The 11,632-nt window shown below is 32.4% G+C and overlaps 1 protein-coding gene across 1 annotated transcript in view; it reads right to left on the bottom strand.

The window, feature by feature from the left end:
- The window catches only part of ELTD1 (EGF, latrophilin and seven transmembrane domain containing 1), a 188,343-nt gene that overhangs the window by 66,046 nt on the left and 110,665 nt on the right, over nt 1–11,632 (bottom strand). Inside the window, exons 4-8 of the mRNA XM_006831014.1 lie at nt 8,839–8,909; nt 8,014–8,193; nt 7,719–7,902; nt 6,329–6,445; nt 1,275–1,477 (exon numbers count right to left, since the gene is read on the bottom strand). Of these exons, the coding sequence (XP_006831077.1) occupies nt 1,275–1,477; nt 6,329–6,445; nt 7,719–7,902; nt 8,014–8,193; nt 8,839–8,909 (755 nt within the window). The remainder of the gene's footprint in view (nt 1–1,274; nt 1,478–6,328; nt 6,446–7,718; nt 7,903–8,013; nt 8,194–8,838; nt 8,910–11,632) is intronic.

Below are 11,632 nucleotides of genomic sequence, written 5' to 3'. Positions count from 1 at the left end.
ATGAGTTGGTTCCGACTCGATGGCACCTGACAACAACAACATGGGGCATTTGTACTGTGCACATATGGGGTTACCAGGAGCTGGAATCCACTCCACAGTAAAGGCTATCCATTGAATTTCTCCCTACCTTGTTGTTGTTTTTAAGTGTCATCAAGTAGGTTCTGACTCATAGCGACTCATAGGGTTTTTGAGGAGTGGTTGGTGAGTTTTTTAACTGCTAACCTTGCATTTAGTAGTCCACTGCTTATCCTGAGGTTCCACACCAGAACTTCCAACATTAGATGTCTTCATTTACATTTATATTTTGTGTAAGTGTATGATATTTTTTAATTTCTATTTCTGTATATATATTTTTTTCATTTTCCTTGGTAAACATACAAATACAATAAGTCAATTTCAAGATTCGCCAAGTGAAACTTGAGATAGTTTAAGCATTTACTGAAATAATATTTGATAGCCCAAGAAACCATGAGCTATGAACATGAAGAGAGCTACATACAATTTCAAATTTCCCTTTTCATCTTTTGATATATAAAAATAAACAAATATTACCTAGCTATTATAATGTTTTTGTTGCATAGTTTTTACATAAATTTGAAAAAACAAAGATTCAGAATAAAAATAAGAATAAAGTGGTCTTAGCTAATTTCTCTATAAAATATTTTTGTACTTTAAGTGATTCTTAAGCTTCTAAGATAAACTACTAATTAAAATAAATATAGAAATCCCTGAAATTTTATTTTAATTGACAATTTTTAATCAAATATCTTCTTCATTGCTGTTATTACTTGTTGTTGAGTTAGTTCTGATACATAGCGACTCTGTATAGGGTTTCTGAGAAGTGACTGGTATGTTTGAACCACCAAACTTGTGGTTTGCAGTCCAATGCTTATCTTACAGTGCCACACTCTCTTATTATGCAAGGGCACTTACCTCTTTGATGCTACACTTTAACACTTTAAAAAAAGAAACTCAATCACTGAAAGTAAGGAAGATTTTCAGAAGAAACAAGGTACTTAAAAAGTAAAGCCAAATATACAACTTAGTATTGGAGAGTCAAATATAAGAAATTCTTTTGTATTGATTAGAAAGCTTAAAGAGCACTTAAAGTACAAAGACATTTCTAGGGAAAATTAGTTGAAACATTACTCCTTTATCTCAATTTTGGATCTTCTTTTTTAACTCAAGAGTTCATATATACTGAAAGGTATACAACAAAATTCTCTGAATATATCATAATTGTACTACCAACCATCAGAAAATCAAAAACTTACCTTTGTGTGACTTAATGTAAATGCAATATTTTCAAGTTCATAAAATGTGGGTGGATTTGAACTAATTGACACAGAAATTACTGAAGAAATGACTCTTTCTCCCTCTTCAAAATGATCAAGACTTTGAGGTTCCATTAAGTTGTCAGATGATGAAAGCAAGGGACCAATACTTTTATAATATAAAAATGAAACTGCAACATTTCCTATCAATCAAATAGAGGTATTCAGTAAAATTCTTATTAAACAAAAAAGTATTTACTCTATTTACCCTCTTGATATAAAGGTAAGACACACACAGTAAGGGCACCATTAAAAAAACCCCACATACCTGAAAATTGGGTCACAATGAGTTCACGTTTACATCATCAACCAACATTAAGTTTTATAATCATTAAACTCTATCAATTCAAAAAATGATCATAGATTGTGGCAACTCTTTTGCACAAATTATTTTTAGGAGAAAAATATTCCTAGATAAATTCACACTCAAAACCTGATTGAGAACTAGGGTGTGACATGTATTAACTTCTAAGATAAAATGCAGAGTTATTACTTCCATGTTAAATGTATGAATTAGAAAGATACTGGGAGAAAATTATCATAGACTTTTACTATTAAAATGTTTAGAGTTGAAAAGAAAAATAACACTTTATCAGCTCAATATAATAAAATGTCTTCTCTTACAGGAAAAACACTTTTTAAATAAAAATCAATACATAAAATAAACCATTATAATAAACATTATGCCTCTAAGTTTTGTTTTTGTTTTAAAATTTAGAGTTGAAACAGTTGTGAGATGTCACTGAGTTCAACCTCAAGTCCAATGAAACAGATTCTAGTTAATACTGATGACATTTAGTTTCTGGGTAAGAAAATACTGCCTTACAGGGTAGACATTTATCTATGCTCCTCCCCACACACAAACACTCAACAAATGTAGTACATCAACACAAAACTCAGTACTAGAAATGCAACCTTATCAGCAAAGAGTACTGTGTGGTTATTCTGTATTTAAATCTGAACACTACATCTCTATTAATGGAATCACAAATTGTCTTAGTTTTGGGGGCAGCTAAATTTCACTGATATTAACTGTGTGCACAATGTTGTGCTTAGATCTGTTAAAATTCCTGTGGTTAAGTTGAGTCTTATTCCTTTGTAATTCCAGTAAAGAATTATGGACACTAAATTTAGAGCTTTTCATTCATGATTTAAACTTATAAATTCTGATTTCAGCCACTGATCCTACCTACATCAATTAAATATTAGAATTTTATATTCCCCAATTATAAAAAGAGGGTAGCAATACTCACTGTATCTGCTTATTAGACAATATAATAGAAAAACGTTATTTCCTAATTTTAAATAATAAACTATGATTGTTACACTTATTAGCTAGAAAGATTCTGTTTTCTTCAGACCACTGGGATAACTAAGGAAGAGTTCTGTCCTATCCAGTTGTCCTTTCAAATTTTTGACAGCGGAAAATAATTTAATAGGTATAAATTAATCAAAATCATATGTAAAAATATTGGTAATATCAAATAAAACAGAATACTGTTATACAAAACTGGAATGATCCATAGAGTCAGTTATCACACTAGTAAATAATATTCTTCAGATATGACTACATGAGCTAGAAGTTGCCCAAGTGTGTCACTGTTCATGTTATTGAATCTTAATCTGAAAGGCATCATAAGAGACAGTACTAGGAGCTTTGTTGAAATTCACATAAACTGCACAGAAATTTTTGTTTGTTCGTTTCTGAACTGCTAGTCTAGAAAACTTATAACACAGAGATACATTAAAGTTACTATAACAAGATTGTTGTTGTGATGTGCCGTGGAGTCGGTTCCAACTCATAGCGACCCTGTACAGGGTTTCCAAGGCTATAGATTTTTACTGGAGCAGAAAGCCTCATCTTTCTCCCATGGAACAGCTGGTAGTTTCGAACTGCTAACTTAGGGTTCACAGCCCAATTTGTAACCAGACTCCCTTATAACAAGATTAAGGCCAGTGAAATTATGATGATTCCAAGAGGTGGCAAATCAGTGCCTGAAGAGGGGCCTGTAAAACTGTTCACTTAACCTGATCTGGTCCAGAGGATAGAACCAGTACATGAAATTGATTTCTCAGAAGGTCCTAGTAGGTGACAGTCATAATTAAATGAAGCTTCAAAAAAAGAATGTGAGTTAAAAAAAAAAAATCTACTGATCACACCTATACTTTGTAAAGGAAAATATTGATCTAATATCAGTTTTTGACTGTGACAAAATGAGGTGAATAATGTATAATGTGTTTCAAAATCCTTTATTACTTCTTTCTGAATGTTGGTTCAATATGTGTCCAGTTTCACCATTCTGACTCTCTTTCAAGTCCCATGATTTCTCACTAGTTCTAGGCCTGATATAATTTCTAACTTTTCTAATCAGTTTTATGCAGGAGAAAAACGAGACTTTCTGTTTCCAAGGAAACTTGAAGACTCGGAAACCCTATACAGGTTTGCTATCAGTTGGAACCGACTAGATGTCATTTAACAAAATAACAACAAACAATTTTATACATTATTTCAGTAAAACTGTTTTCTATTCAATAGAGACTAAAGAGGGGCCCTAGTGGTGCAATGTGTTAAGTGTTGGGCTGCTAACAGTGGTCTGAACCTGCCAGCCACTCCCTGTGAGAAATGATCTGTAAAGATGTATAGCTTCGGACAATCTATGGAGCTGTTCTACTGTGTCTTGTAGATTTTCTATGAGTCCAAATTTACTCAATGGCAATAGATTAGAGACTAAAACTTGCAGGGTAATTTTCCATGGCAGCATCATCAAACTTTACTCATGTTTACTTCTTTATAATGTTTATTCTAGTCCTTTTTTTACTTCTCTTCTCTCTAGTGTCTGTTAATGTTCTTATATCTTTCCTAAGGAGGTGTATTGTAGCCTTCAACTCAATGAAGAAATTACATATTTAAGCATTTACTTACTAAAAACCAATGTACTAAATTCTGGAGAGCATACAAAAATAGAATCTGGAAAAAATTATACCTCCTTAGGGATTCATTATTCCCAAATTGTTTTATTGTTATTTTCATTTGAGATTAACAAAAATACTCCATCTCGATGGGGATTCATGCACTGCTCTATTTTGCCATTTAAATATTATCCCAATTTTATAAGTAATTTTAAAACAAATACATAACAAAAGTTTATGATCTTTCCATCATATAGTACAAAACATTAAATCTGTGCACAGTCTCAGTTCCTACCCCTTATTCTTCTAATTTGCACTCCTGGTGTGGTGCTGTAGGATCAGCACTGGACTGTGAACCACAAAGTTAGCAGTTCAAACCCACCAGCTACTCTCTATGAGTCAGAACTGATTCGACAGCACATAACAACCACGTTCTTCTAATTCAGTCAATTAAAAAGATTATAAATTCACCTGTACCTCCATGAACCTTCTTGATTTTGCTACTAATAGAACTATGCAGATTTTCATTAATAAGTGTTTCTCACTAATATAGTTTTCACTAGATGAATAATAATGTGTGGACATCACTGAGGTGTTTGATCAGTCTGCTAGACTTGCCCTTATTTTTAGATATAACCTTGAAGGAAAAAACTGTTCTCACTTTGCTTTCTCAAGTGTTGAAATGACTATCCCTTTCAAAGAGTTTTCATGTGGATTATGAAATATAACAAAGCTACCATTCAGTCAGAAGGATCTCTTTGAAATACCAATTCTGTTACAATTTCAGCATCTGTCACTATGATAGGTATTTTCAATGCTTTTATTTCCAGTTGCTAAGTCCTATTCAGATTGTCTTTGAAATTTCCACAGTTTTACTTAACATAGTCTTTGGATTTGCTTCTAAATATTACATATTTATTTGGTTAACTAGAATATGTTGTAATCAGATAAAAGCCATGATATGGCTTTATTGTTTTTGTCTTGTTTTATGGCTGAACTAATGTTTCTTGCATTTTTATAGCATATGATAAAAAGAATGGACAGGGCAACAACAAAAGATTGGGGAAAATTTCACATCAGTGCTCTATAACTGCAAAAATCACATTTTTCTGAGGATGAATGTACAGCAATTATGAACAATGCATCTTTTGTGAAATGTGTTTATACATAAGACAATCTTTATTCTGCTTTGCATATTTTTTTCATTTGTATTTATGGTTGTCCTTGTAGTTTTTGAAGAAAAAAATGCAATTCAAATATTGCCTGGGTGATACATATTTTTCCTGAATTGACATAACAACCACTAGCAAGAGAAATCTACTATCAGCAGACACTGTAGTTAAGAGAGCAGATAAATGGTTTGGTTAAAATAGTACCTACTTGCTTTCCTCAAACAAGCAAAAGAATAAGGGGAAGCTATTCAGGGTTCATTTGTTTAACTCTCTGTTCTAATATTGGTTCTGTATTATCTGAGGATATGTAAGAAGGAAAGTTCCTTAATTTCTCTGTAGCTCAGTTTCATTATCCATAAATTATGTAATTATTAAATTGTTTGTCAGTAATAGTGTTTTCTCATCTTATTAAATCCAGTCTCAAATTGAGTTGAACAGTTTCCTGTTCAAGGACTAAGATGACAAATTGAAGGTAAGTCACAAGCCTGGGCAATAACTTTCTGTCTTTTTTAACATTATCTCTCTATGTATTTCTTCTTCACATACTCACAAACTTACTGTCACAATGAAAAATATGAAAAATGACTAAAGATTAAAAAGAATTGTATGCAAATTGTACCATCTAGCCAATGGTGCATAAGGAGAAAAAAATTAAGTTATTTTGTACATTTTTATAAGAATCTTCAAAATATCAGTCAGTTATAGAGCTTGAAAGTAAGAGAAAAATAATCAAGACATTATTAGCTAAAAAATTATTTTGGGTATTTGTAACAGAAATAAAATCATGAAAATAATGATGAAAATTTTATACATATAAACCTCAAATATTTTTATACGGTATCACGGATATATAGTTTATCTTAACTGCAAATTAATTAAAGTATTGTATATAAGATATTGTCAAAATCCTACCATTTGAATCATACGCTGTTTTTTTCTTTGGGAATATCTTTATGTAATTTCCATCCATGCTCATCTGGGGATGAATATGCTGCATTTGATATGAATCAAAAAAGAAAACTTCAAGAGCTGAAACAAACCATGGAAATAAATTCTTTGATATTTGTTTAATCAATGTGTTTATTTCATTAATGACAATATTATCCATCATTATTGTACTTAAACTTTTTATGTATGGTAGGATGAATGAAGATATTCTGAACATTTTTGGACATTATAATTTAAATCTTAAAAACCTGACTCAAATTTTAATTTTGGGATTTATCATATCATTCATGGGCTCCTGGCTTGGCACGTCACGCTAATGCACTGGACTGGAAGGTTGGTTTGAACCAAAAGGTCGACTGTTCAAGCTCACCAGCCTCTCCCAGGAAACCCTAAACGAGGTCTCTATGAGTTGGAACCAACTCGAGGTCCCTTAACAACAACAACAACATATTACTCATGGTTTAATTTGATCTTTACTGAATTACCTATAATAAAGATAAAATTAATATGCACTCAAATTAGCTATAAATAATAATTAATAAAGCAAAGACAAGCTTATTTTAGAAGACAGTGTCTATAATATCATTTACTATATGGAAATTTAATGCATTAAATTCTTGAGTTGTGATTCACTTACTGGTGGATTTTCACCTTTTTCATGCAACAGTATCATCAATAAATGTAGGACTCCTATATACTACTCTCAAGCTTGCCATCTTACTTTTGATTAACCAGTAAATCTTGATTTGATAAAGATTTTGGTATTATCTTTGTTGTATTGCAAGATAACACCACAAAAATACAATAAAACTGAATGCAATGATTATTTCAGAAACATACCTTTTTTTTTTTTTCAGAAATGTATAGGAATTATTAAACTGATCCCAGGTTCTAAATGTTCTACTTATGAGATTGCATAAAGCAGACAACATTATAATTTATTATGATGATTTCTTCATATTATTAAAGGGCAATGGATTCCTAAAGATGAACTTAAGTACAGGACATCTAGAGTATCTGCAAGTAACTATTACTGGTTAAGGTGGATCCCACATCAAAACATGACTGATTCAAAATGAGAAGGATATAATATATGCATGAGCATTTAAATGCTAAACAATTCAGAAACAGGAAAAGGTAGAGATGACAGAAAGAAGGAAGCAGTTATATATTAATCACTTTTACTCTTACCACACTTATAGCACTCATGTGATATTCATCACCAACTATTTCTTCATTGAGAATTTTTTTAAAAATCAATATAATCAAGATTATTTTAAATGCCTTCTATCTCCATTTTAAAATGGCTCATTTGAGAAACACCATTACTTTGAAATTGTCATTGGTTTCTTACCTACATCACTTGAGTTAGCATCTAACTGAGTGGTCTTTTGAAAGTTGTGAGATATGTTTAAAGTTACTTGTTCAGCAGTGTGGATCAGTTTTGTTAGATGAGTTCTCCTACTATTTGTGGATAACTTGTTCCAAACAATGAATGTATCCTTTTGAACAAAATTATTCATGGTTTTCACAAATTCCTGTTGAAATAAAATTGCATATCATAAAGTGTTGGAATTTTGCACTAATCATAGATTCAAGGACAATTTTAAAGCTCAGTTATATTAAGAGTTAAAGCTTAGCATACTTACAGTAAGAGTTGAATTACAAAGAGCGTCCTTGGCTGAGTTAGTACTAATCATATAACCCAGAAATGGGGATGATTCAGCTAATATTTCTATGTATGTAATGATATTCATTGGTGAAAGATCTTTCACAGAATTTCTATAGACTTCTTGTAGCAAAGCCACAGGTTCTCCTATGGATCTAATCTGAGCAAAAATGAACCCAGAAAAAGAAAAACAATTTAGAGTATTACACAACTAAAAAAAAGAGTTTCTAAAGTTACTCTATATCTTTAATATAAAACATTCAATCATAATCTAGTTTATTTTATTAGATTTTTATCAACCAAAATAATTTCTTTACATTATGGCAAAGTGGAAATTTCCATTAGCTGATATTTGAATAGTCATATTGAGATTTAGGTTTTGAATCACATAATAATAATTTTATAATTGTACTACTTTATTTACTCTTTGAAATATTCAGTTTGAAGTACAAAATCCTGGTGCATTTAACTACTTTTACTCCTTAAAATGTAGGAAGGGACCTGAAATCAAAGAAAAAATTTCTATTTTATTCATCAACTTTCTTTACATGTTGAAAATGATTTTCCATTGTATCATATAATGAAAAAGTAAAATAAATTAAGTATCTAAAAGTCTTATTCAATACTTTGGGGATTTTCAAGTTAATTCTATCTGCTACTCAAATACTTAGATCCCTATCCATAAGCAATTTCACCTCTACATGAAGTTCAACTGCTTGCTACTATTCCGATAATATAATAATGGAAATACGTTAACTGAAACAAAAATATTAAAGTAGAAGTTTTTTTCCACGAATGTACTTACTTTTGTTAAAGTTTTATTAATATTTGCAGCAATACAGGCATTATTTAAATGGCAGTTTACATCCACATTTTCTGTGAAAAGAAAACATAGATTATCTGGTTTCTTAAAATATGTTTTCCTAAATTATCACAGGATTTCAGTAATACTGCTTACATATTGAAACATAAAAGTAAATTCTTTAACATGTCTATTTCCTTTTAGTATTTTATAATTTAAGGATTTAAGGAATAAGATATATAAACTACATAAAACATGTGCTCTATATCTTCCATTAAATAAAATAATGCATTTTCCTTTCTTAATTTGTTTTATACATAATAAAGGAATACTCACACAATTCTTTGAAGAGATAGCTTTTTAATATTTCACAACTCTGCAGCACATATTTTATCTAGCTCTTTGATATCAAACACTTTTAAGAAATGAGTCACTGGGCCTGTGAGCTCAGGACCATAGTCTCAGGGGATACCTAGGCCAATTGGCAAAACAGAGTTCACAAAGACAATGCTCTGCATCCTACTTTTGTGGGCAGTGACTGGGGTCTTAAAAGCTCTGAACAACAAGCTAAGATGCAAATATTGGTTTCTCTCTGTATGGAGGAAAGAAGAGTAATGAAAATCAAGGACACATGGAAATAATTAGTCCAATGGACGAATGGACCACAGGAACATCAGCCTCCATGACCCTGAGAACAAAAGAACAAAACGGTACCCAGATACCACCACCAAATGCTCCCAAAGGGATCACTTTAGAAGTTCCTGTATTGAGTGAGAGCAAAATGTGGGGAAAAAATCAAAATTATAAAAAATACCAGGCTTACTGGTGGGACCCTCTGAGACTAAGACCCTTAATTACCCTTCAGGTCTAGAAGTCAACTCACATTCAAGGCTCAATTGTCAGCTAAACAATAGAGAGGTCTATAAAAGGAACAATAAAAGCAACACCATTCCTCTTCAATTTGTCATTCCCAGCATAGTAAACCGTGTGGTTGTCAGATTCAAAATGGCCAATACCAGTTCATTTTAGCCCACTAATTCCTAAGATATCGATGTTTATGCACTCCATTTCATTTTTGGCAATTTCTAATTTTCCTAGATTCATACTTCATATATTCCATGTTCCAAGTATTAATGGATATTTACAGGTGTTTCTCTTAAGTTTGAGTTGTGCCCCATCAGCAAATTAAGGTCCCAAGGGCTTTACTCCCATAGGCTTTACTACTTTAAGGAGGTGTCATCACGGTCAACTCTACTTTAAGGAGGCAGCTCTTCCCCAGACGCATTTTGAGTGCCTTCCAATCTGAGGGGCTCATTTTGCGGCAATATATCTACAAGTGTTTCTCTGCTATTCAAAAGGTTTTCAGGGACTAAATATTCAGAAGTAGTTTGTCATTCCTTGTTCCTAGTCTTTCTTTGCCTGGAGGCTCATCTGAAACTTGTCCACTACTGGACACCCTACTGGTATTTACAATACCGGTGGCATAGCTTCCAGAATCACAGCAACTCACAAGCCACAACAGTACAACAAACTGACAGATGTGTGGTGGTACAAAGCTGTCTGTGATGGGATAATATCCATGCACCTACAGGGAAGTTAATACCACTATTATTCATATTTATGCCCCAATCACTAAAGCCAGTGAGGATAAAATAGAAGAATTCTATCAACTTCTTGAATCTGAAATTGATCAAACATGCAATCAAGATGTATTGATCATTACTGGTGATTGGAATACAAAGGTTGGGAGCAAAGAGGAAGGATCAGTAGTTGGAAAATATGAACTAGGTGATAGAAATGATGCTAGAGATCGCATGATAGAATTCTGAAAAATCAATGATTTGTTCATTTCAAATACCTTTTTTAGACAGCATAAAAGACGACTATACACATGGACCTCACCAGATGGATTATATAGATATCAAATCGACGACATCTGCGGAAAGAGACTATAGAAAAAATCCATATCATCAGTGAAAACAAGGTCAGGGGCAGATTGTGGACCAGACCATCAATTGCTCATATGCAAATTAAAATTGAAGCTGAAAAAAATGAAAATAAGTCCATGAGAGCCAAAATATGACCTTGAATATATCCCACATGAATTTAGAGATCATTTCAAAAACAGATTTGACACATTAAAGATTAAAGACCAAAGACCAGAAGAGTTGTGGGATAACATCAAGAACATCATACAGGTAGAAAGCAGAAAGTCATTAAGAAGACAAGAAAGAAGGAAAAGGTAAAAATTGATGTAAGAAGAGAAACAGAAACTTGCTCTTCCAGTAAATGGAAGAAATGAGCATGTCCAAGAGCTGAGCACAAAATTTCAAAGATCAGCTTGAGAAGATAAAGCCAAATATTACAACAAAATGTGCAAAGATCTGGAGTCAGAAAACCAAAAAGGAAGAACACGCTCAGCATTTTTCAAGTTGAGGGAACTGAAGAAAAAATTCAAATCTCAGTTTTTGTTAATGAAGGATTCACTGGGCAAATTGTTGAATGATGCAGAAACATCAAAAGAAGATGGAAGGAATGAATACACAGAATCACTGTACCAAAAGGAAATGGTTGAGGTTCAAATGTTTCAAGAGGTAGCATATAATCAAGAGCCAATGATACTGAAGGAAGAAGTCCAAGGTGCATTGAAGGAATTGGCAAAGAACGAGGCACCAGGAGTTGATGGAATAAAAATTGAAATCTTTCAAGAAAGTGAGGTGGCATAGGAGGTACTCACTCATCTCTGCCAAGAAATTTGGAAGACAACTATCTGGCCAACTGATTGGAAGAGATCCAT

This window comes from Chrysochloris asiatica, unplaced genomic scaffold (assembly GCF_000296735.1).
Source record: "Chrysochloris asiatica unplaced genomic scaffold, ChrAsi1.0 scaffold00002, whole genome shotgun sequence".
In the NCBI taxonomy this organism is placed as follows: domain Eukaryota; kingdom Metazoa; phylum Chordata; class Mammalia; order Afrosoricida; family Chrysochloridae; genus Chrysochloris; species Chrysochloris asiatica.
Note: the sequence above shows the minus strand (reverse complement) of the source record. Positions and strands in the feature narration are given on the sequence as shown.